Genomic DNA, 25,322 nt, shown 5'->3' on the forward strand with positions numbered 1-25,322 from the left:
ATCTGTATAGCTTCAGAAATGCTGGGCCAGCAGAACTAGGTAAGTGAGCTGAAGTGACGGTTCAGTGCATACTTCTACAGCGGAGTGAAACACGGGCCCATGCGGTGCTTTCTTTCAGCACGGATTGCTAAGTTGATGTCTCAGACGAGAGTTTGTTTCTTACCGTCTCAGCAGTAAACTCTGGTGGATTGTCGTTAATGTCAGTGACTCTGATGACAGCAGTGGCTGTGTTGGAGAGGCCGTACATCGGGTTGCCCTCCATGTCAGTGGCCTGGATGATTAGCGTGTATTGAGGCACTTTCTGGAAACAAAGGGAAAACATGCAGGATGAAAAAAAAAATGCTTGATCTTTGATGAATATTATAAATTCTGTAGCCATGTTTGGAAAACACTTACTGATTGGCAGTTTATTTAACAAAAAAATCAGATAATATAATGCAATTCAAATAATAATTCCCATCTTAACTCAAGTTATTTTCAAGTATTTTCAAATACTGATTTTAGTATCGTACAGAATATTGAAGGGTCTTAAATAAAATGATGTTCCTCAGTTAGGAAAATGAGAACAGAGTAGTTGCAAAAACAGTCTATATAATGAAGCTTAACATCACTCATCCACAAACTACAGTCAAGGAAAGGACTATGGAGTAGAATCGATCTTTCTCTTATCAATTATGAGTAAAAAGTGATCATTATAATTGTAATTACATAGGGTGTAAAACTACTTTGTTTATAGTGTAGTACAACATATTTTTAAATGTCCCTTAATCAATTAACTTAATGCACATAAGTTCAACTAACATGAGACCAACCTGAGATGGCTAGCTCTATGGGGTATGTGGGTTTGCATGTGTGAAACTTGCAGCTTTGCTTTGTAGACCGTCATAAAGCTAACAAATGACTCTTTTCACATTAAAAGCCACTCCGGTGACGGACCAGTTGCTGGGTAATGAGTGTAGGGCAAATTACTTTCATGGTGGCAACTGGCGAACATAAAACGGCGGCCCCAAGGCAGAAGTGATTGAGCAGCCACCTAGCCAGATTGCCCTCACTAGAATTGCACCAACTGGCTTTGGCTTTCTATATCATTTTTTTCTTCACAGAAAGCCGTGCGATTCAATTAAATGACAAATAGTTGCATTTACAGGACGGGGAATGGAGAGAAAGAAAATTCAAACTAAAGCTGCTGCTTTGGAGACAGAAAGGAAGGGAAGGCTTGAATGAAGGAACAGAAAAATTTAGCTGCTCAGTGATGCACACTGCCTCCTTGTAAGGGTAAACAAGTGTGAAACATCGAGTCCATTTCTACTTCTCATTTAGTCGGTAATCAGAAAAATTCAGTTTGGTTCATTAGGTCTCAGACAGCCTGGATAAAAGCAAATAGACTCAAGCTGTGTTTTGTTGTCTTCTTTTAAAATAGGCACAGCCCATTTGTATTAAAACATGGAAAATTTAAATTTGGTATGCACAACAAGCAGCAAACAAAGAAGAAATGATTAAATATAATGGAAGGACTTGTTAAGGGAAGTTTTACTTGAATACTGATAATTTTATACAACTCTGAATAAGATAGGGAGTGGAATGGTGTAAACATTGAGTTGTTAGAAGAGTAAAGAAGCTGAAAGCTAAGTGACAAACCAATGCATGAGAATATAGAAACGGAGAGAATGAAACACAGGCCACAGCAGTTAAGAAAGAGCATGGTTTAATCACCTCTCTGTCCAGCCCCGCAGCCACTGTGATGATGCCGCCGGTCTTATTGTTGATGGTGAACATGTTAGAAGTTGGACTCTCTGGATTCTGAGACAGGATCTTGTAGCGCAACATCCCATTTGCAGTTTTGGGGTCATCTTTGTCAACAGATGTTACTGTCATAGCAAAAGTTCCTGTGGAATAGACGGACAAGATGTATATACTTTTACATGAGCTTTATTTGTAACCATTTTTATTGGCAATTCTCAGACATTGGAAGTTGAGTTAGATGTTCTACGTTATAGACATCCACTGTTCTTCATTGTGACATAAAAATACCACCGGATCGCTTTGATACAGCAGAAGCAAAGTTAACAAAGTGGGCACCGCAGGAATGTCATCAATGCTGTTTGATCTGCTAACACAGCAGTGTGTGAAGCCGGCAGCTCAGACTACAGCCGATCAGCTGCTCATACAGTGTGATGCAACGTTGACTTTAAGGGGTTTATTACCTGGCTTGGAACCCTCTGGAACAGTGCCGTTCCAGATTTGATGAGTGAACTCGGGTCTGTTGTCGTTCATGTCGATCACATTGATCACAATGTCAATAGGGTTTTCTACCTGGTTGCCGTTCAGGTCGACTGCGTGAGCCCTCAGCTGCAGGAAACACAAACACACATCCGGACTTTAGAACTGATCCAACACACATGTCACAAACATCTCACCTATTGAACTGCTGTCACACAATTAACCTCACTAACCATTAGTGGGTGTCGTGGTTGTGATTATAAATTAAAACATTGAGCTTAATTAACACATACAGTATATAATCAGAAAACTCTATTACATTTTCTATTTAAAGGTTGAACTATTGCTCTGGTCAAATGTGGCTTTATCAACAGTGATTGTTTTCTACGCACTTTCCCTAAAGATTGTAAACTCAAGAACCACATCTAAAAATGAATGATAGAAGAAACTATTCACTGGTGCTTCCAGAAATGTTTGATAGAACTCGGAATTGAAATAAATCATGAACTTACAAGTGAAAGGGAATTGTAACCCCTACCAACTATCATTGAAAAGCTTTCACCCTATTTAGAAGAGCAAACAATTTTGAAAATCCTACTTCTAGACCAGTGTGTGACTAAGAGAGGAATTCAGTTTCCATACACAAGACAGGTTTTTCCCACCACATAATCAATCATGTGCAAGGCAAAAAGAGAAGGAAATGACTGGATTTAGTAAGATACCTGCAAGAGTCGACAACAAATGAGCCTTTTAGCTGCATTTTGATGTTTGTCTCTTGGAAAAGATACTCAGTACTGTTGCCTACACTAGGTCAAAACAGGTTCACTTCTATTCGACAAAAACAACTCTGGTATGAAGCATTTTTATGCACTTTAAATGTATCTCTCCTGCATACAAAAAAAACTATAAGGTTAGTGCCTCATACAAGATTTAAACTCAGTGATATATATACATTTTGATCCCACCAATTCATGCTTGGGAGTCTATTAAGCTTAAGTAGCATGTATTTGTGATTGACTGGCAGTGTTCTTCAAAGGACTTGGTATTATTTACGTACCTCACAATTCTTATTTGAATAAACATGAATAAATAATTAACATTTTATTGTACAACCTCATGTTATATACAGCAGAAAATTAGTTGAAATTACGGCCAAGAATCACTTGACACTGGCAATCTCAAACATCCATATACATCTAACACTGACTCAAGAACATCACATTAAAGCCTCAAATTCTCAGACGGATCAGGCAGACTTCCTGGGAGACCCCAGTCTGCATTGTGTCTGAGGAGACTGTGTGGGCAACACATGACTCTGAAGCACATGCTGACTGGTAGGAACAAACAGCACCGCCAGAGAGAACATGTTTCTCTTCATGAAGAACAACGGAAACACCATTTGAAAGTAATAAACACATCATTGTTTTCAAATAATACACTATGTCTAACTTACATGGAAGTTTGCGATGTGCTCTCTATCCAGGGGCTTGTTGACAGAAAGCTCTCCGGAGATCGGGTCGATGATGAAGATACCTGTGGGGGGCTGGTCAGCGCCGGGGCCTGTCACACTGTATCTGAGGGAACGGTTTTTGTCGTGGTCTGACCGGATCTGTGGGTGCAAAGATGTGTTCAATAAACTTACAACAAATGACAACTATACCATGATTAACACTAGACATTAGACTTTTTCTTCCTATTTTTTTCTCTTTAATTTATGTATTGATGGTGTATGAACAATAGACAAATCAAACAGCCTTCAAGTCTGATTATAAAAAACACAGAAAAGCAGCAAATTATCTATGAAAAACTATAATAAGTAAAGCCTTTGATCTGCTATTTCATTTTAATTGCTTTATTATATTTACAGACCAGCTTCTTAACTAATTGCTGCAGCATTAGTACGTATAGTGGGTCATAAATAGGTTGCTGTGTAAAAAGTGCATGTGTCTGTGGAATATTGAAGTCGTGTCTTGGCTTTGCTATCTATTCTGCTTGCCATGTAAGCTGAGACTCTCTGTGCCTCCCCCTGAATCCATACTGAGCAAACAGAGCATTTCCTCATTCAGATATCATCCGCTAAAGCCCAGAAACATCCCTTCTAATATGGCTGGATTAAATATAATACACACAAATAGCATGTACAGGACTTAGCACTCGGTAAGGAAGTCGGCTTAATATGCTGAAAAGGATCTGGTTCTTAGCTGTCCCCGGTATTGCTTGTCCTCTGTCAGCCACCCACACCCAGCCCGGACCACAGAATTGATGCAAATGAATGGAGCTGTGTGTGTCCTTGAGCCAAGATAAAAGGAGTGTAATATCTCAACAGTCTGCTGAGGGGCAATTGTGATGGTGAGCCCTTCAGATTTCTCTCTGTCTCTGAATAATACCAGGTTACATTGATATCAACCACAGCCTAAAACAAAAGCTAAATAATACAGCGGAGAAAGGAGCTCTGACCTTTAGCTAAGTGCTGTAAATACAAAGAATTTTGTTGAAAGCCCTAGTCTGATGCTTGTGGCCCCTGAGTGGGAGTTAAGGGCAACAGGGACCTTTAAGGTTGTCATACCAAGAAAAAAAAGTATTTTCCCTAAAGTTCTGAGTGTGTGTGTGTGTGTGTGTGTGTGTGTGTGTGTGTGTGTGTGTGTGTGTGTGTGTGTGTGTGTGTGTGTGTGTGTGTGTGTGTCTGAATGTCTTTGTGTGCCTGTGTTCATGCGTGAGCAACATACCCGGACAAGCTCTTGCGGGAATGGGCCTCGGGAGTTCTCTGGGACATTGATTGGGGGGATGACCCAGTCTCTTTTCATGCGTTTGAGCTGGCTGTCCATGTTTCGTGATGGAAACGATATTTCCTTCAAATCCTTGGACATGACTGGAGGGACAGCACCTTCCTGGACCTGGAAAAAGAAAATCACATAGTTAAAAAGCTGTGTAGTGATCCTATCTATGCAGAAAAACGCAGCTTCACCTCTGTAGCTGTTGGCATTACTCTATGGATGGCAATGTTGGTCAGTTAGTTGAACCTTCATATTACAAAACAAATGAACAACTACTGGCGGTATGGCGATTCAATAGTGTGCAAACTAAATGGTTCCAAGAGGAAAAATACTTAGAGATCAGGTAACCCTTGAAATTTCTTGAGAAAAAACTAACAAAAAAAAACATGGATGCGGAATTTGTTTTCAGAGTGAAATTTCTACACACCAACTGGATAGGAAACCATATAACTAGGTTCATGCATTCATTTCCCCCTGAAGATGCATTGCTGTCATTATTTTAATTCTTGTTTTTTTATCCAGCAAAACAAACGAATTACATGTCGATTCATTTGCGTTGAGTGCTTATTGTTTGCAAATTTTTCTAAAATCTTTAAACAGCTCTCTCTGATGTCTTTCTTTGGATACAACAATAATATTCTGGTTTCATTAGACTACGAGTCCACTTGTTTGAAAGAACGTCTTTTGCTTTACATCTGCATCTGCATTGCAGTTTCTATAATAAACAAGTGAGTGTAGATCATAAAGTGCGACTCAAACCCATTGAGCAGCTGCCTGAAGCCTTTTGAATTGAACTACCCCGTACAGGCACAAGTCTGTACAAATAAAGCATAAAAGTGATTTTGTGATCCTCTTAACCTGTTTAGAAGTTGAGGGAAATTTGACATGTAAACGTCATTCACTTCAGTGTTGGTTGGAATGGCACACAATGGCCCTGTGTAGCTAGCCTAGCTGTTGTTGCTCACGACTTGGTCATGTGTAGACAGAGGATGGTCGTGTTGCTGCAGTATTTTACCTTGTTTTTGCACGACTTGCATATTGCATGACTCGTGTCCAACACCCAACTTCCCAGCAAAAATGTGTGTAGTGGATAGAGTTTCTCACCAAGGCTTGTTTGTCCTGATATGAAATGTGCTTGCATCCTGTAGTTTGACTTTTACTGCCGTCTATTGGCTTTATTGTTAACTGAACCGTAGGCGTTGTGTCTTACAAAACTGCAATTACAGCTTAACAGCTATATTGATTCTGTAAAATCTGCATTGATGCATGTTTTTGCAAGGAGTGCATGGCAATATAATGCCATTACAACTTTTTGAGCACAACACTACTTGCTGAAGTGACACCTCACTTCATAGAATTGTATTTTAGATCAATCAATGGCCCTTCACTTTTGGTTTAACAAAGGGAAATTGATGTGGTGATAAAAAGGAAACAAAACCTAATAAGCGCTTCCAAATGTCATTTACTTCCCATTTAAAATGTGTGTTCAATCAAACCATCCATTCTTTTATGACATCCTTTGTAGCTTAAAATACCTACAGTACATCCTGTGATGATATGCCATGAAGTGCTTTTGATGGGGCTACTGCAGAAGCCTCACAACACCAGCACTGGTTTGCTTTAAATGGCAGGCCTCTTCTTATGTCCTGATAAAATGCACCTACACAGACAGACCAGTTCCCATAATGGATCTGCCATCCTCCCTCTGCTGTAATGAATGAGATTTGAAACAAAGGAGGATGGTACCTGCAAGCCAGACACTAAACACACAGATGGCTCAAATTGCCTCTGCTGCTCCAGAGACTGAGGAGACTGAAGTAGTGCCAGAGAAAGTTAAAATAACCTTGAACAAAACAAGGCGGGAAGGAAAACAGAAAAACAATATGTAAAATCTGTCAATGTCAATGAATGATAGCTGGGATTTGAACGGCACTGTCAAGTCCCTTGAAGTATCTTCCCTACTGGTGCCTGAAATCATTTGAACGTTGATTGTTGTGAGGTAGTTAAGACCTACACTCTACTACAAAGTGTCCTATGCAAATAGAAATTAATTACCACTTTACCACCTTAAAATGTGATCCACATCCCATACTCCCCCTCCTCCAACATCTGGGGAGCTGTCACAGAGATTCCACTAATCATGTTTGAAATCCGATTATACTGCTTTCACACATTGGATATTCAGAGAGGCAAGCAGACAGATAGTAAAGGAGCATGCTTCAGAAATATCTATTACCCTATTAAAATGGGTCCGGGTGAGAGCAGTAATTATTTGCAACTTGTGTCTAGAATGATGAATGGCATAGTGGGCTTGTTGAGCACAACATGCATCTATCTCTGGTGCACTGGGGGTCTGCACCTATCCACACTCTGTGAACCGTCCTCCATCTTTAGAGTCCAGGGAAATGTTAGGTAGAGTGATGACCTGAGTGTTTGTGGGTGTATAGGGAGGATAAGGCATGTGTGTATTCGCCTCTTTAGAAAGAAAATACTTTGTTCCAAGTACATACCGGTAAATGTTTTCTCCTTACAGACTACGGCCGAGCTGAAGTTCTTATAGCGGTGGAGATAGTGAACGTGAGTGTCCTCTCATGGTAATGGGGATATTGTTTGGTTGTCATTGATTAAAATGTTTCCCCAAGGCTGCTACATTCATGGACTAATAAGAAATGTAATCGCTGGTGTGATTAAGAGATGCGTGATGATTCATGACAATAATTATGCTGAGGGGAAGACAACTGCTCATGACCTCCTAAACGTGCAAGATACAGGAAAGTCAATCTCTGATTTCATTACAGACAAAATCAGGGCAAACCCGAGAGCTCTCTGCAGATACAGATCAGAGCACAGCTGCTGATGACACCGCTGATTATTTGTAAACATGTCTTACCAATGTGGGGCTCTGCCTTTTAGTTAAAAACTTTGGGAAAACCTCCTGTGACTTGTTTACCTTGCACGGGAAAACTATGCTTTTGCCTTTGACCAACCGACAACGGTGACTGATGGTATCATTAAAATCACATACCTGCAGCAGTCCCTATAGTTAATGAGTGTCAGTGGGTAACGATGGTGTTTTCAAAGCCATGAAATCATTACTGGCTACACGTTTAATTTCTGCCCAGCAGACCACTGAGCCCGCAGTAACTACACATAACTGTCAGCCCTAACTTTTAATCTACACCACCTATAAAATACGACGCTAGGTCCTGAGATGATCTTCTGTGCTACAAATTTAGAAATGGCCACTTGTGACCATTTTCTTTAATGTATTACAGAGATAAAAAAGAAAGTGCACTGCTTTCTTTGTACTACAAACATGATTATTACATTTAGGGGTGTTCATTAAGACACCAGAGGTTAATAATCTAAAGTATTACAACCATGATTATTTACAAATGAATGGAAATGCTCATTTTTAAGCCGACAAAATGGGTAAAGATGGAGAGTAGCACAGAGTTTTGAATAGCATCTGTGTTAGCGTCAGTCCTGTAAGACTAAAGCAATAGATATTATCTAATTGAGCAGGATCACATAATCCACTGGCACTGCAGTTAAAAACCACTACAATAACAGGGCTTCTTTTCATTTCCTGGTTATGAGGCAGACCAATAGGACATGCGAGTGCTTTTTTGTGTGCAATTCCTCTGATCCTCAGCCAAGCACAATGTTGACATATTCTAACTAATTGCAGATGACTGCACAACACGTCCAGTGGAACAGTTAGAGAAGCGCTCCACAGCTCAGACAGATGCTTCCTGTCTTCCAGAGCTCTGAAAGAGGTGCGTCCCCTTTTGCATGATACGGCAATAACCTTACAATGACAAGGCATGCTCACTCAAATCAACTTTATGAGGAGCTATTTTGCATCTGCTCTTGCTACCCTCTTGCTATGTTTGTGCTGCTAGTAAATTGACACATTAAGTTTTAATTAGCAAGCATCCATCCAGTCTCTTGGAACACCTGCTACAATTTAGGGAACTAGTCATCTGTGAATGTGCAGTGTGCCTAATAAGTGTAAGTTATTTGAGGCGAAGGGAGAATTGATCGTTCCACCTTTCTATATCGGTAACATCAGTCAGACAATCGACAACAGGCTTGAAATGTTATGGAGGTGGTTAAGGTTTATTTACCTGCTGGCTGGAATGAGCGGAGTGCGTCAGCTTGACTTGAGTCACCCATTGCTGCTGAGTGGTGGTGTCGCTGGCCTTGATCAACAACGGTGACGCAGGGAGCTTAGAGTGCTGAATACTCCTGGCAGCATAAACCACTCCATCAGCTTCTATCCGGAAGTCGGAAGGGTTACTGCATTCAAACCTCACCAGATCGCCTCGGCCACAGTCAACAAACCTCACTGCAAGAGACGGACACAGATAGATTTACGTTAGAAAAATATCCAAACAAAGAGCGAAAATTCAAGAAAATAAACTAGAGTTAGGCAATGGAAGTGGAAGACAGATAGACATGCAGTCAGAGGGTCCACAAAGGTTTTCTGATTCTCCTTCGCGCTCATACATTATTCACTTCAAGCTGTGCCCCAAAGGTATTGCTCAAAACAGGTGCAGTGGAGGAGGGAGTTGTAGGGAGAGAAAAACTAAAGAAAAAAAGAAGGGTGCCCCTCAAGGGCTATTTAAGAAGAATGCAAAAGCCCAAAGCATTACCTTAAAACCAGATGTGTAAATTACACTGTCTACACTGCCTTAGTTTTAGACATATATATACAGGGTGGATAAACATGTTTAATTCTGCTGGATAAGTCTTTTTTTTTTTTTCAGCTCAGGCCATCACATGCTAGCTTTGTCCTCAATGACATACAGGGTTGCCTTCCGCGGATGACTACCGATCCTCAGCTCCTCCTGAGACAGAAGTAAGCGCGTGTGATGTTTATTTCATCAGCATGCTCACACAGAAAACACACAGAAAACTCGTGCACGCATACGTAGGCCACAGACAGGTGGCTCATGGGGGCTCAAGTCCCATGGGTGCCTCAGAGGCAGTGGTACAACCCCAGTTCATGTTACAAGTGAGTGACAGGGCAGCACAGCCTACGTAGCTTCTACACACCAACACACACAAACACATCCACCGCAATACTAAGAGCTCCACTGTGTGATCTCTTTGTATAGCCATGTTTCCCTGGCAGCCCCCTCCCCCTTGTGTTTATAGCACCAAATGGTATAAACGGAAAGATACAAATTCCTCCCGGCCACTGAGATCCCAATATTACCTTATACTGTTTGTGTGGAGGCTCTGCTGGTGCCGCTCTGAATTATTAAAGGAGATGTGGAATTACTTAACAAAAGCCTTGAAGGAGGATGCCTAATCTTCCTTTGTGCTGCTACCTTGGGGACTCAATGGTGTCTTCAGAGTATCATCTGCACCCTCAGCACATGAGTTCCTTCGGGCTTTGGGAGAGGATGCAGTAGATCCGTCCGGGGTCCAAAGGAAGTCATAACTTTAACCGCCAGGCTTAATTTAGTAATATCACCCAAACACATGCAATCAATTGTCCTAAAGTGCACCACACCCAACTACTACTAAATCTCTCTCTAGCGTTGACAGGGGCAAATTGAACGCTTTTCTTATTGCTTGTAACAGCAGATGTTTTCAGGTAGATGCCCCTGGTCCCGGCACTGACAAAGACAAACTTGTTTTCCTGGTGAGCAACTAAAAGAAGAATGGCTGAAAGCAACGCAGCAGGAGAGGGAAGAGAAATCTTTCCTTTTCAAAACAGACTATTATTCATAGTGAATGAGAAAACATCCTATACAAATAAGAACGTTGAGGTGGTTTATGGAAAGTTTGCAAACTGACATGCTGTGTAATCAAAATGTTTTCACCCTGTTGAACGAATCTGAAAACTTGCTCTACTTTATCAAGCACTGAACAAGGTGAACAAATCTTCTGCCAGGACTATATGCTGCACCCCACCTACAGCTATTAGTCAAATATTTCAACAGTGACAAAACAGCTTATTTTTTTTTACTTTAAGAATAGCAATTCATCTAAATGGTGCTCAACGGCTCTCAAGGTGAAATGGTTTTACAGGAGAGGCAGCCGTTACAATAATGAAGATAGAAGATGACACGATCTTTTCTCTGTACTGGAATGCACTTGATATTGACCATCTCCTTCCTGGCTGCCTTTGTTAAATTACCCTTGACCAATTAGTTTTTTCTCTCTCTTTGAACCTGGCACAGCTGACATCAGATAGATGACCTTCTCTCTGTGAAGGTTTTGCCTTAAAGCCAGCAGCCTGTAAACTCAAAGCCTTCAGGCAATCACCAGCCGGTCCAAGTCAGCAGATACACAGACAGAGGGAGAATACAGAGTAAGTGTCTGTTAAAAAAAACACACCTCACAATGCACTTGGAGGTTGGTAAGGTCTAACTTAAATGTTCTATCTGAGGTGCTTGTACTTGTATTATGGTATTTAGCAAAAGTACAAGCTGTGCTGGAATTACTTAAAAAACTGTTAAAAAACAGCAGAACTTGTACTGCAACTATTTTGTTAATTGTTTTATTATGTACGGTGAGTTTTTATACAAATTTCAGGCATTTTATTTGAACAGCTTCTCAAATAAAGATCAGCTGTTTGTTTTCTGTTTTCATTGTATATTTGAATTCTCAGAGGATTGACAATCAGTGTTTTGAAGACATCAGTTTTGACTCCAGGAAATTGTAATGGCCATTTTTCAGCATATTCTACAGTTTTACATTTTAGATTATACATTTAAAAAAAAACTAGCAAATATAGATACAGAAAATAAATGTCTAATGAACCAAAAAAGTGTGAGCAGGTATATGTTTGTGTAATGATCTGGAACTGTCTGAACCAGGCTGTTCAATCCGTCTGCTGTTTTTGTCGTCTGCTTGTGTGTTATTTTAGCAGTTCTTCTTCTGCTCATTCCACTCCACCTAATTGTGCTTAGAGGCTTTCAGTTCCCATGTGGTCAATAAATCGTTAAAGGAAAACAGTAATGTAACACACTTCTTTAAATCATCACTAAATGCCTTTGATCTGCTGTCCATATATTTCTATTTCTAACCTTCTGTCACTTTTGGCCATACATTTGTGTGAACACGGTTAGCAGTGCACTTGACAGACGCAGTCCCCTGCCGGTTATTTTTGCCCAAGCCTCTTGCAGAGCTGTGGTCCCGCTCTTTAACTTAGTCTGAAATTTGGCCATCAGGACACCTTTGAGAGGCCCTTCAACAGTCAGCCCCCTCTGCAATCACTGCACAAGCTCCCAACAGGCACGACCATTTCCAATGATAATGAATGAGAGTGTCCAGCGTGTGTCTCTTCATCTATCAGAAACACTCTGGTGGTTTAGGAAAGCACAGAAATGTGTAGTGTGGCACCGCTTAAACCCTGGCTTCTGCAGCTTATCTTTATCTAGATGTATTGGCTCCCTAGGTGCAGGGCTAAGAGAGGTCTTGGCTGCCCCACCCTATCAGACATGTCGTCATGGCCACAACGATAAAGGCCTATGGTTTGGATAGAAATGCCGATGCAGCAGAGGGGGGACTGGGGGTTAAAAAAAAAAAGGAGGGAGGGAGCGAGAGAAAGGGGGTGGGGGTGGGAGAAACAGGCCTGTCAGCAGAAAGGCCTGTCCAACTAATGCCCTGCACCGGGGCCCAAAATTACCTCCGACTCAATGATCCTATTCACAGCTTAGATGCCCCCCCTCACTGACAAGCAACACAAAAAACCAGGCTAACCTCTCAGTGGAGCCAAAGTGCCTCTCTATTGTCCACGCCGTCACGTGATAACTCTAACTCAGACAGACACAAATAGTTAGAGAGAGACCAGGAGAGGCAGAGGGAGATTCATTTTAATTTGGAATGCAGAATTTGGACTGCAGGAAAGCAAAGAAAATGTTCCACGATCTCAGCTTTTTCATGCCTGCCTGCCAAAATCACCGGCTGCAAGTGAGCAGAGCTGAGAGTGCCTCTAATGTGCTGTAAATGTGACAAGCCTGAAACCTCTCATGTGAGATCATCCCAATACACCATCACTCATTTCTGGGAAGTGAGGTCACTGACAGTTGAGAAATACTCTGCATAGGTGTTTCATCAGTAGCTGTGGATAAATGCAGACCCAGGCAAATACCCCCGTGGCAATCGCTCTCCACACACACACACACGCAGGCACGCACGCAACCCGGGCAAATGCTACGACACCCCTGACAAAATGCATTATTCACAAATGAATGTGACCAGGTTTAGTAGAGTGGCCTGCACTGGCATTGAGACAATGCAATATGAAGCAGAGGCTCCAGCTGAATGTGCTGCGTGAGACATCCATGCCAGCCCCGCTGTTCATAAGATCCTGTTAAGCCCCAGTGGAGCTCACACTCGGGTACCTCAATTCAAACTGCTGTGATATGAAATTCTAATCCAGTCCCAAAACATTGGGGAGAACATGCCAAATTAAGGACAAGGTTCTCTAACAGTGTGCAGACTTCGTGCCAGACCACAAAAATATCCTTCACAGCATATTCAGTAATTGCCCAATTATTGCCCAAACTGCTAAAATCACAACACGCTAATGTTTCCTAAACTAAGATGGCTGCTTCAGGACGTAATTGTGTAGGCATGCTTTTTTTGTCTCTCTGACTGGACTCTTTTTCTAACGCTACTATTATGAATGTAGATTTCACAGCTTCAAGGCCGGTACGAAAAAAAACACCATTATGCAGCTTATTACATCTTATTCTTCACTATTATGACTTCTTTCTATGGAGACGCATACAATGCGTGAGTATTTTTAATAATACACTACTGTAAAGAATTAAGTCATACATCTCAGGTTGTGAAAGCATAACCCATCATGTCTTCATAAAATAACCAGCGCTTGTACAATGGCAGTCATTCCCCCCAGTACAATGTCACTACTAAATCAAGACATTTCTAGAAATTCTATTTATTTAAAGAAGTTGAGAATACATGAAGGAGACAAAGGTTTATTTGTGTTTTCATAAAACAGTGTATTCTTCAGAGAGAGTGAACTGTTTGTAGCTGAAGCTTGGATCTGGGAATGATGATACTGCCTTTTGCCAGACTAAGCCCTTGAAGGCGTTTTACTAATGCACTGCACTTCAAACGCGCAAAGCGTTCCATGCATTTATAGCTGGGCCTAAAATATGGGGATTTGCATGAAAAAAAAAATAGCAATGTTTGTCCTCTGTTCAGTGTCTCTAGCAATTAAAAAAACTAAAGAGGAATTGCATCAGAGCACAGGCACATTGAACATGCAGCTGGCTCAGTTTCTAAGCCCGATTCCAGTGACCATTCTCCCAACATTTTGTGTCGTGATTATGCATATCGTTTGAGCTATTTCTCCTTCCTAAAACTGCTGCCTCGATTAGAGAATTATGAGGAAGCCCTCAAAAACTGTATTGATACTACCTCCCCTTATCACACACGCCCACATTGGTATACAGAGAGAAATTTAAGTAGCATGAATGTCTGAGCCGCTGCGGCGATAGGAGCTTGCGCAATCTGAAACACGTGGATTTTTAAGCTCCCTTGATCTAGCAAACTGGCCCTTAGGAGAGGGAAACTATTTTTATTCCTTTAGACATGTTCTTTTCTTTTTACACTTGCTTTTATTTTGCATTTGCACATTGCCGTTTGTTCTCCTGGGGATACAGCAACCAAGTTTGACAACCATTGTGTTAACAAAAAGGGACAATTACAAGGTAAGCAGACCCCCCACCAGGCCAAAAGTCACCTCCATTTTCTTCAGGATGCCAAATTCTTTATTCATTTTCAGTACAATTGTTCCCTGTTATGTCCCAGCTATGATCAGCCTGGAGAACATACTATTACGAGCTTCTTTGATCATGCTAAACTGACATTATTCCAGAGGCAGAACAGGTTTCTCTGCAAAGAAAAGGAAATGCATGATGACATTCAGGCACATTTTGAAAATTAGAAATCTCAATTGGTTATTGGTAAAGCGGAAGTGCATTAGGGACATCACAATTATTCCCAGTTCTTTGTTGGGTAAATGAAATGATTGTGTGTTTCCAGTACAATGACAGGCGCACATTGTGTGGATTACTGTGTCACTGGAGCCAAGAGCTGATAAGACTAAGCTACATCCTTCTGCAGTTATCAGTGCATAGCTACTGGGATTTTGTTCTGTGAGTTATAGAGACGAGAGGCTTGATACAGAGGCTTTAGTCTGGTGACCACATTACCAGGATGTCAGACTTTAAACGCTTCATGACGTCTTTTAGAAGAGCTCTGTGACCCCTGCGACTGTTTAAAGGTGAACATCATTATGGAAAGCATCACATTTAATTGCTGGTAAATAAATCAAACAGATAAACTGAGGAGAGCTGATATCTTAATAGGTTTGCAGAGATTTTGCAGAGAGTCTTTTCTATTTCAAGTTTAAAGACAATTTTTGATCCTTTTTTAAAGAAACCTATATGATATATGATGAAGCTAAGCGTTAGGTGACTTTGATCCTATAATAAAAATCTAGTCTCCTGTTTTGAAATCTCAGAGCTTAGAGTCGACAGCCCAGAGTAAACCCCCGAGTTCATAAAAGAATGTGTTGAACTTAATGGCCATAACAGCTTTTCGCTGACCTCCCTCTCATGTAAGGTTAATGGTTTTTAATTGCTCTCTTTACCTTAATTCAACGTACAACTGCGGGAATAGATCACTTTGTTGGGTCTACAAAAGCTTTACTGATTAACAGAGGAGAGAAGATAAAGACTGAGAACAAAAGCAGGTAGAGGTTAAAATCAACCAAGCTGTGTGAGGTTGGAGGTCAGAAGCGGGTCGAGACATTTCAGATGTCTTTGTGGAAATCAGACTGTGAATAATAATCCATTTAAGATGTCCACATGCATCACTTTCTTACTGTTTCTGCATTACACAGGTCATTCTCCGGTGCCCATACACAGCAGTAATACACATTTTAAGGAGATGCTTGGCTGAACTGTACATCCATCACTGTTGCCACCGTGCTGCTGCGTCTCAGGCCTTTTCTTTTAGAAAGTTGACTCATCTCTGCAGGCTCTCATCGGGTGGGAAATACCCATGAATATTACACATCAGATATTGATCTCAGTCATGTATTATACATTCACTGTGATGAAAACAAAGACACTACTTAAAAGAAGGAGGTCAAGTATTATGCACAATCAGCCTACTCAGACACCTGCATTAATGCCTCAGTAAAATCACGGTTTAAATTATTTATTAGCTCAATTGCCTGAAATAATTAAACTACTTTCTTAAATATAACTGGTGGTTAATGTCATAAAGATGGGATATAAAAGACAAATATGTATTATAATAGAGCCAATGACTACACCAGCGGACTGATATTTTTTTTGGAGAAGCCACGAGGGCTGGGCACTTAAAACTGCCTCAGAGCAACCTGTAATATGACATTATTAGGTCCCTTTGATCTCGAAAGCACAGACTCGAAGCTATTTAGTTCTTGCCCTTGATCATTTCTGTCAAAATCCCATCATAAAAATCAAAGAGACAAAGAAGAAGGCAGTGACCAGTGATGAGGAAACCCCTGCTGGCATTTTCACTGGCTCTTGTAAGACTTTTTTTAATCACAGCGGCAGAGCTGGTCCTGTCTCTGATTTGTTGCTGGGATAAGAAACACAGACTTACATTTCTCTCAGCACCGATCTGTACCAATCATGGATCCACAGGGACAATCATTATCCCGCTTTGGGTGGAAAAACAGAAAAGGTGACTTATGCAATGATGTCAATGTCTAGTTCTGCTTTCACCAAGTGGAAAACTAATAGTGTTAAATCATAGACAGCAAGGCTATGGACTCCAGTTTCAATGTGTCCAGCTGTAAAAGAGATCATCCATCAAACACTGCTGCCCAAATGCTATGGCTCAGCACTGGCACGGCATCTCTCCTATTAAAACTGAGTCAGGAGAGAATGTTTATGGAAATTATATCAACAATCACTAACACTGCTGCAAAGGGATACTCACTTCTTTCTTTTTTTTAAAGAGTAAGACTGTTATCATGGCAGAAAAAGACTGTTGGTGTCTTTGTGGTAGAAGATTGCTGGTGCCAGAGCAGTACAAGTTTGTGTGCAAACATAGCATGGTTTTTTTTACAGGGAGGAAACATATTTTATCAACGAAATCCTGACCATATGAGGTGAACAAGAGACAAACTGAAGCTGAGGTTAGCCACATTCTGACATAGTTATACAAATTAACAGATAAGGAATGAATAAAAGAAGAATTTTGAGGAGTTTAAACCTTGATGCATTTTTGAAAACATTGTTATCAAAAAATTCTTTGGAGGCAGAAAAACCACCAACATTACCTTTCAATTTAACAGCGTTTCACTATTTAATATAAATAAATACTACGGTCAATATGACTTTTAATGAATTGTAATTCAGGGGGAAAAAAACCCAGGGTGTTTATTTTAGTATTCTATTTTTATTCATAAAATGCCTGGTTTGTGCTTAATAATGAAAATGGTAATAAAAGTTGAAGTAAGAAAAATAAATTTAATCTTTAATCCATCTATAAAAGCATCTATTTATACATATTGCATTATTCATAGGAAGTTTAGAGACAGACACGACCAGCCAAACAGTTCATTAAAACTTTGTTTTCAACAGGACAAAGGCTGTGCAAATTAATTTTCAAGAAGACAAAGCCTGGGAGACTGACCACCGAGGAAGCTATTTGTAAGTTATCAAATTTGATAAGATGAACACTGTTGTACATGTGGAAGTGATTAAATTCTAACACATTGTCTAACCTCCTGTGTCATTGCTTGACATGGGGTTTGACAGTGAAAGGAGGCAGATCAAGCAACCATAAATAATAACCTCCATGCAACAGAGCCCCCTCTTCATCTGTGACAACCTCTGAGCATAGCAGCATGTGGTTAATGCTACTCCTTACACCTTAATGTGCTTCCTGTCTAGTTTAAAATGTAACTATCTTAATAATCTTCCTATTTTTAAATAAGTTGAAACTTTCATAATACACTGAATGAGCCAAGTGAATGACCACTCAGAACAAACACAATGACAAGAGTATAATGTGATCTAGAAAGCAATGTAACCCATGAATGAAAATACTTACATTTCCATGTTTATTACTTTATTTTTACCCAACACACTGAATGAGTTCTACTTTTTGTCAGGATGTTCTTGCTTGAAACCGCCGTGACGGCCTTTAAAAAAAAAAAAAAAAAACGCTTGCTGCACCTTTTAAGATGGGCTTTAACATTTATGATTCTTCTGAGTCCATTAAGTTTGATGACTTCAGCAAATTTACGGAAACCTCCCACTATGTTTAAACTGCGGTGAGATCTAATCTGCAAAAATAAACTCCCAACACAACAGCAGATGGACCATGGAGAGGTCGAGTTGATGCGCAGTTATGCAAATGAAATCTCAACCTGTGTCTTAGCAATAATGACTCAATACTTATTAACAGGAAAGGGATAGCTAATGGAAAAGGCATGGTTTTTGCAACCTCTCTTCCTATATAGAGAATAATATGTGTGCCCGCTTTGCATAGCACTGTTGTCAATCACACCCATGCAAATGACTGGCTCAGGTAAAGACTGATGCGGTCCACTGCATCCAATTACAAACCTAACCACACACACAAACATGCCCTTTCTGTTCAATTTCTCTTGCTTTCTTTTTAACATGCACACGTGGTGGGGCACTCTCTATCTATCTCTCACACACACACACACACCTTCAATTTCCGCCAGACAGAACCGCCCAGCAATTTAAACCAGATTCATAAAGTGAGGGATTTAACACAACACAGAGTGTCTGTAATGAAAAAGAACATGGAGGGATGAGATGCACTCACCTATAGTATAAGATGTTAAATTAAATGCATGGAGATCTGGGACCAGTTCTGGGACCAGTATGTCATGAGTAACACAGTCACAAGTTCACACTTTTTTTTTTTTTTTTTGAGAATAAAGCTAATGGAATTCCTGCTTTCTTCCTTTTTTTTTCTCTCTCTTTGGCGAAGTCGAGGCACGGGGAAAAACAAGGAGAAGGCATGTGAATCCTCTTTGGCTGAGAAACAAAGCGGCAGACAAAGGAAGATGAGGCTGACAGCCTCTGGAGAAGACTGTTATATTGTGAGATAGAGGTTGCTTCTACGTCTCTCTCCAAGAAAAGAAAAATGTTTTACCCAGTCATTTGCACGCAAAAATACAATATATATTTTGCCTTACTGATTACACAAACCTCTGTATAGTGCAAAAAAAAAGGACATACTGTAGTGACTTCAAATATTCCTGGAGGAATGGAAGATGAAATATATTTCAATTTTTAAAACAAAATAATTTCAAGAAGAGAACACTAAAAAGAAAGTCTGTGCTCAGGAGAAAATGAGGACATTCAAATAGTTCTTTTTTCAGCTAAACAAAGGAAATGAGTCATCGTAGTGGGCAGACCATTACTGTTGCAGCTACCAACCATTATCCTCATTTTACTCACTCACCCTTACATGCCACACATTATGAGACACTTGACAATTTATCTTCTCTGAACCCTTTCATGAGAGCAAAACAAACTAACATATGGAAAAAAAAAACAGCAGCTGTAGAGTCACGAGGTTGAGTAACCTGCGTTCTCCGGAAGGTTGCGAGGAGGGAAGAAAAAGAAAATCCCTCCTCAAAACAATGACAGTAAGGAAAAAGAAGCTTCTTCAAAGAGGGGGATTAGGGCAGCTGCCAATACACGGGGTGTGAGCATTTGCCCATTGCACGTTGAAATCAATATGTGTCAAATTCTGCTTGAATCACAATTAGCCCGTGCTTACAGAAAAAGACAAAAAACACACAGAGGAAAGATTAAAGACAAGCCCAATGTTTGTATCTGAAGCTTACGCATTCAACTCATACACAGCTTTTCAGACGCATGACAGCTTGTTATGTGCTGCTCCAGCACAAGAAAAGCAAACACAGAGGAAGGCATGCATTTGTATGAATTTACAAACGCTGTCTTAATGTGTCAACGAGCTTATCCCTTTGTACTGCGCTGGTTCCTGGAGAGATCAAGCTGCAGCTGGGATGCCGAATGCAGCTCGCAACTAAACATATTTGACCTGTGTGACCCTCCCCCACTCATAGTTTGTGCTCAAAAGAGATCAAAGGGGAGGGGGCAGGCTTTTTCTATAGATGGGTGGAAGAAAAAATATCTACTGTGAAAATAATTTTATGTCTGTACCTCAAGGCTGAATAAATCGTGTTTTCAAAACGATAGAACAAACTTGTGTACTTCCAGAAGACAAAGAAATCAATTTAAATGCTTTCTTCAGATCGAGGCCAGTTTGAAGACTTGGAGAGCTTCAGTTTTTTCATTTGATTTGGATTCAAAGTTGATACGCAGTGTGATACAGACATCTCCTGCACAATTCCGAGCTGATATTTATCCCTGTTACTGTTTTTTTTCTCTTTTCCCTAAAATGTAGAAGTTTAGCCACTGATGCTCAACACTGCACCATTTTGTAAGAGAGACACATCTTTCTATTAGGGCTGCTCACTTTCATATGCATGACTTCTTTTTTTTTAAAATTTTTATTTCAGGGCAGAAGCAATTTAAAACACTCCAACCCAACAAATTGACAAAATGCAGTGGAGTCGTGCCTTCATGTAAAGCAGAACGAGCAGCATTAAAAGATGAACGTTTTGTTCATTCAAAAAAAGGTTTCATCAAAAAAATCGTGTAGCCTGAAGAGCAAAGACATGTGCACACCCCAATACCACTTGTTCTAAAACAATACATCTCAGTTGTTTTAAAGATTGATGGTAACAGAAATTTCAGAAACTCAAAAAACTACAAATCTCTAGTTACATTTTTAACCTAAAAGCTGCCACAAGAAACAAATCTTAGACCATGACATAGTAACACCTCCAATATAATGTCACATGTTTGGGGTAATTAATCATTATTATTTTAACAAATAACAACACAGCAACCAGTGCTCCAACAATAGTATATACATTTTGGTATGTGAGCAGTACTTGGTGTTGGACAATGCTGAAGTCTAGGTATCTCAATCAGTATGAAACAAAAAAAATGCATCTCAAATAAAATGCTGATTTGTTTAAAAAAAAGAATAAAATAGATTTTCCTTATGTAAGCAAAATCTATGTCCTACATAACAGATATAAATAGAAACTGATATAAACAGTTGGCTAGGGTGAAAATAAAAAAAAAGGTTGTTAATAATTAGCAATGGCACAAGTCCAGTTAAAGGAAGTGTCTTCTCTCACATCTATGTAACAGTGGAGCATTAACATGTGCTGAGCATGGCTATGTGACTGGACTCAGTGAGAGTAGAGCCCTCTCACTCCCATGTAATCAGCTGAACTGAGTAGGTTCAGAGGAAGGATCTGTGCAGCTGTGCTTTATTACAGACACAATGAGTCCCAGATTAGGGGAACTGGAAGGAGAGAGGAAAGAGGGAATAACGGGGGAGGAGGAAGGGGAGGAGGAGGTGGAGGGGGGGATGAAAATTACTCCAATCACATCTGTCCTCAGTTTGTCTGCAGCTATAACACCAAACCACAAGCATGGCCGTGTACAAATCTGTCTCCACTTGGAAATCCCGCCTGCGGAAATGTTTCCAGACCTTGGGTTTTTAACGCAAGGACCCACGGGAGCAGTCTGTCTCCTCGCAGTCATGGCGATGTTCGTCAGGGTCACACTAACATCGACAGCAGTGGCACGAGCAAGCAGGTGGCATAAACATGTGAATCACTGTTGACAGCTTGTGGTGCGATTGTGTGGTCTTAGGCAAACTATCACTTTTGTTTTTATAATAAATCTCAGTTGTACAGTAAGGCTGTTTCCGTTCTGCTTTTTCTTTATCACAAATAAAACATGAGCTGTGATTAGGAAGTGTAGTTGTTCATCTTTACAGTTTTTAAGCAGCCTGAAGTATCAAGTGATCATAGTGCCTCAACCCTGAGTCACCCTTACCAAGAGAAAGAGAGAGAGAAAAAGGGGGAGGGAAGCGTGGTGCTATGTTTGGTCTGAGCTGTCCTATCATTCTGCTTCAGTGCAACCTCTCAGGCAAACAAAAAAAATGCAGGTTCACAGCAAGTTCTGCCCACAGAGGCGAGATTCACCAGAAAGACATCCCACTACCGCTGGAGCTTACAGGAAAGCCTTTCTATCCCCCTCAGAACAGCTTACGCACAAGGAGTGATTAAACATCAAACCACGCTGTTGCACCCTAATCCACCAAACTGTTTCTGACGTGCCTCCGTTTGTCCCGCTTTCTTCTCTCACACATACGCAAAGTTTAGACGTGATGATGCCGAACACTATTCAGAAATAATCCCACAATAAGATGTTGTGTTTAAAAAGTGCTGGTAAGACTTTGTTTTAAAGCTGAGAAGACTTTGCTTTGTTATAGTTTACATGCTTATAAGAGAACCTAAAGCTCACTTCATGGCCAAATGTAGTTCTTGTATTTCATCAGTTAAAATAGTCAAAAGGTGGGGCTTTTACAGTTGGCAACAACTGGCCAACTGGCACATAATACAAGCAGGATGCATGTTTATTCTTTCTTAGAGAAGTCGGAGGATTCAATTGTTCCAGGCGGGTTTCTATTTTCATTAAAACTCCCCTACTGGGCTTGCAGGTATAAGAACAGCAATTCCCGACATTGGAATTTATTCTATTTTTCAAAGCGCATGAACATACCAACAGGAATAATGGAGGCTGCATCACCAGGCGGCCGGTTTTATTACTGTGGCTGCTTCTCATCTAAGGCTGTTCTACCCACTTCTCCCCATTCCTCTGATTCACTGGAGTGGGCAGAGGAATTATGTTTTTTTTTGTTTTTTTTACTAGTTTAACCTCATTACTTTCATTGGTTGATAAAACCCTGCGCTAAAAGTGAGCTTATCATTTATTGTTTCGAACAAAGTCTATATGATCCAGGTGTGTGAGCATGCTCAGATGGATGTTGTGATTGAAAAAGAAGTCCAGGGGTGATAACAATTATAATAAATAATAAATAATAAATATGTGGTCAGCTATGGCGCAGCTGCTTAATAACCAATATGATCTCCTCTGCTACTCTATTTCCTCTAGGACCACACCGGACAGATCCGGCAATATACATGGACACCCAAGATGTACGGCCTAATAACTCACATTATATGAATTCAATAACACATGTCTATAGGCCTGCATGCTTGTTGATGGCAGCAGTAAAACAAACTTTAATATCCCAGTGTGTTAGACCTGTTAATGATCAGCTCAGAGCGCAGTAAGGCTGTAACTCACTGTCTACAGCCACCACACCGCCAATACAGGCTGTTATTCTCATGCTAACACTTAACACGAGTATTGAAAAATGTCCCTCCACAGCACCCATAAAATAACAACCCTTTGACATTTTTACAAACTCACCAGTTCAGTGACGCCAGTGTTAAACTCTAATTCCCAAAAACTCACCACATTGTCTGACTAATCTCGCTCGATTGTTTTCTGAGGAAAGCATGACAGTGACCACTTTTGAAGGTTATTCATCAGGACGCGATTTGGCAGCAGAGGGCAAATAATTAGTTAGCAGAGGTAGGGCTTTGGCAAGGCCAACGAGTACAGCAAAATATGGCAAACATGGCTTGCAATGAGATCACAGACTGCTGGCCAGCTGTGTCTGTTGATGCTGTGGAACCCTTTCAAGCCCTGCTCAACATATGGTTTGAGTCAAGTACATCAGAGTCATACTGAGTTTGAAAAACAAGCAAAGGGTCCATGTAGTCGCTAATGCTGGATTAATTTAAAACGCTGAAAACAAATCATAAAATGCATCTTCATGTATAGAAGTGCTGACACTGCACTGTTGAGGCCACATAATTCGAAAGCACTTTTCAAATGCAGAAAAAAAAACATACTTGGCTCACTGTTTAATCCTGTTTTAAATTAGAATCGAAGCTGTGTTTGTCATTGAGGTTGACTGTAACTGAACAGTCGCATGCATTTTAAATCAAGCAATCAGCTTTCTAATACGCTGCTTGAGTATCACAGGAAATTTTCCCACCTCCAAAAATAAAATCGAGGTGGGAAATGTTCAAGTAATCAAAGGGATAACATGTAATTAAATAGATTTTCCAACGCTAACCTGACTGCCTTCTTCTTCTACACATAACACAAATTAATCAACAACCATTAATCACACAAAAGTAAAACTGTTCCTATTGAAGGCTATTCTTTCTTCATAATGGCATTTTTCTGTTTTAAAGTCGAACACTGTCACAAAATTAACATAAAAGAATAGAAGATGTGTAAAAACAATGTAGGACAATATAAAAAAAATGGAGGGCCGTAAAGTCCATGACCTAGTGTCAAAAGGGATACTGTTTTATCCATTAACCCTCGCACAAGGGCAGGGAAAACTGGATTCCAGTCTGTGGCTAAAGCAAACACACAAAGCACAGCAAATGTTTACCTGGGTTTCTGGAGAGACCAGGCTTAAACTAATGAGTAACTAATGGGAACCACAGTCCTCCAAAAGCAGAGTATGAAATAGTTAAAAAATCCATCCAATCCATGTTATTCATGTGGTGGGACAGTAGTAGAACTGGGTTAGTGTGAACTTTAAATTACTTTAAAGCATGTACAGAATGTATACAGGTCAGTAAAACATCCACATTAGTTCCAATTGTTGAGCTTTGTAAACAGTTCTCTTTTACATGGCTGGCATTCATGGAATTTATTTACCACTATCTTGTAATGCTAAAGTGACTTAAGGCTTGTTATAGAAACCACAGGAGTTGCATGATAACCTGTATACATCATTGACTGCAAATAATAGTGAACAGATGAGTGACGTCACCCATCTGTTACCGCAAAGGGCTTTTGAAGCCTGTCAACTGTGCTCACTGACAAATGCTGTCTCACCCTAACTTTATTCAACCTAACAATTTCTGCTGTAAAAACAGCAGTTGGTGTGTATGTGACTTCCAGTGCTTCTTCATCAAGCAGACACTTGATGAACTAAAGGATTTTGCACTTCCGCAATGGCTTCATTTTTCAACACCGGAGGTTTCCGCTTGGTATACACCCCATTCATACTAAAGCAGGGAGAATCCAGGATAAAGACCCAAGTAGAAAAAGTCCTGTTGAACCCATTCATGCTGATTACAAACAGTTTCTTTGAGGTGAAATAAATAACACTACTATGACCAGAAATTCGCAAGTTGATACAGTCTGGGAAAGGGCGTTGTCCATGAACCTCAGCTTGTTGCTTCATCTAGAGTTACACATCCCCCCATCCTTTGTGCACAGGGACAATAACAGCATT

The 25,322-nt window shown here is 40.3% G+C and overlaps 1 protein-coding gene across 1 annotated transcript in view; it reads right to left on the bottom strand.

The window, feature by feature from the left end:
* cdh2 (cadherin 2, type 1, N-cadherin (neuronal)) overlaps nt 1-25,322 on the bottom strand; it is a 57,566-nt gene that overhangs the window by 13,172 nt on the left and 19,072 nt on the right. Inside the window, exons 3-8 of the mRNA XM_020635352.3 lie at nt 9,125-9,345; nt 4,947-5,114; nt 3,674-3,829; nt 2,205-2,349; nt 1,714-1,886; nt 164-301 (exon numbers count right to left, since the gene is read on the bottom strand). Of these exons, the coding sequence (XP_020491008.1) occupies nt 164-301; nt 1,714-1,886; nt 2,205-2,349; nt 3,674-3,829; nt 4,947-5,114; nt 9,125-9,345 (1,001 nt within the window). The remainder of the gene's footprint in view (nt 1-163; nt 302-1,713; nt 1,887-2,204; nt 2,350-3,673; nt 3,830-4,946; nt 5,115-9,124; nt 9,346-25,322) is intronic.

This window comes from Labrus bergylta, chromosome 4 (genome assembly GCF_963930695.1).
Source record: "Labrus bergylta chromosome 4, fLabBer1.1, whole genome shotgun sequence".
Taxonomy (NCBI): domain Eukaryota; kingdom Metazoa; phylum Chordata; class Actinopteri; order Labriformes; family Labridae; genus Labrus; species Labrus bergylta.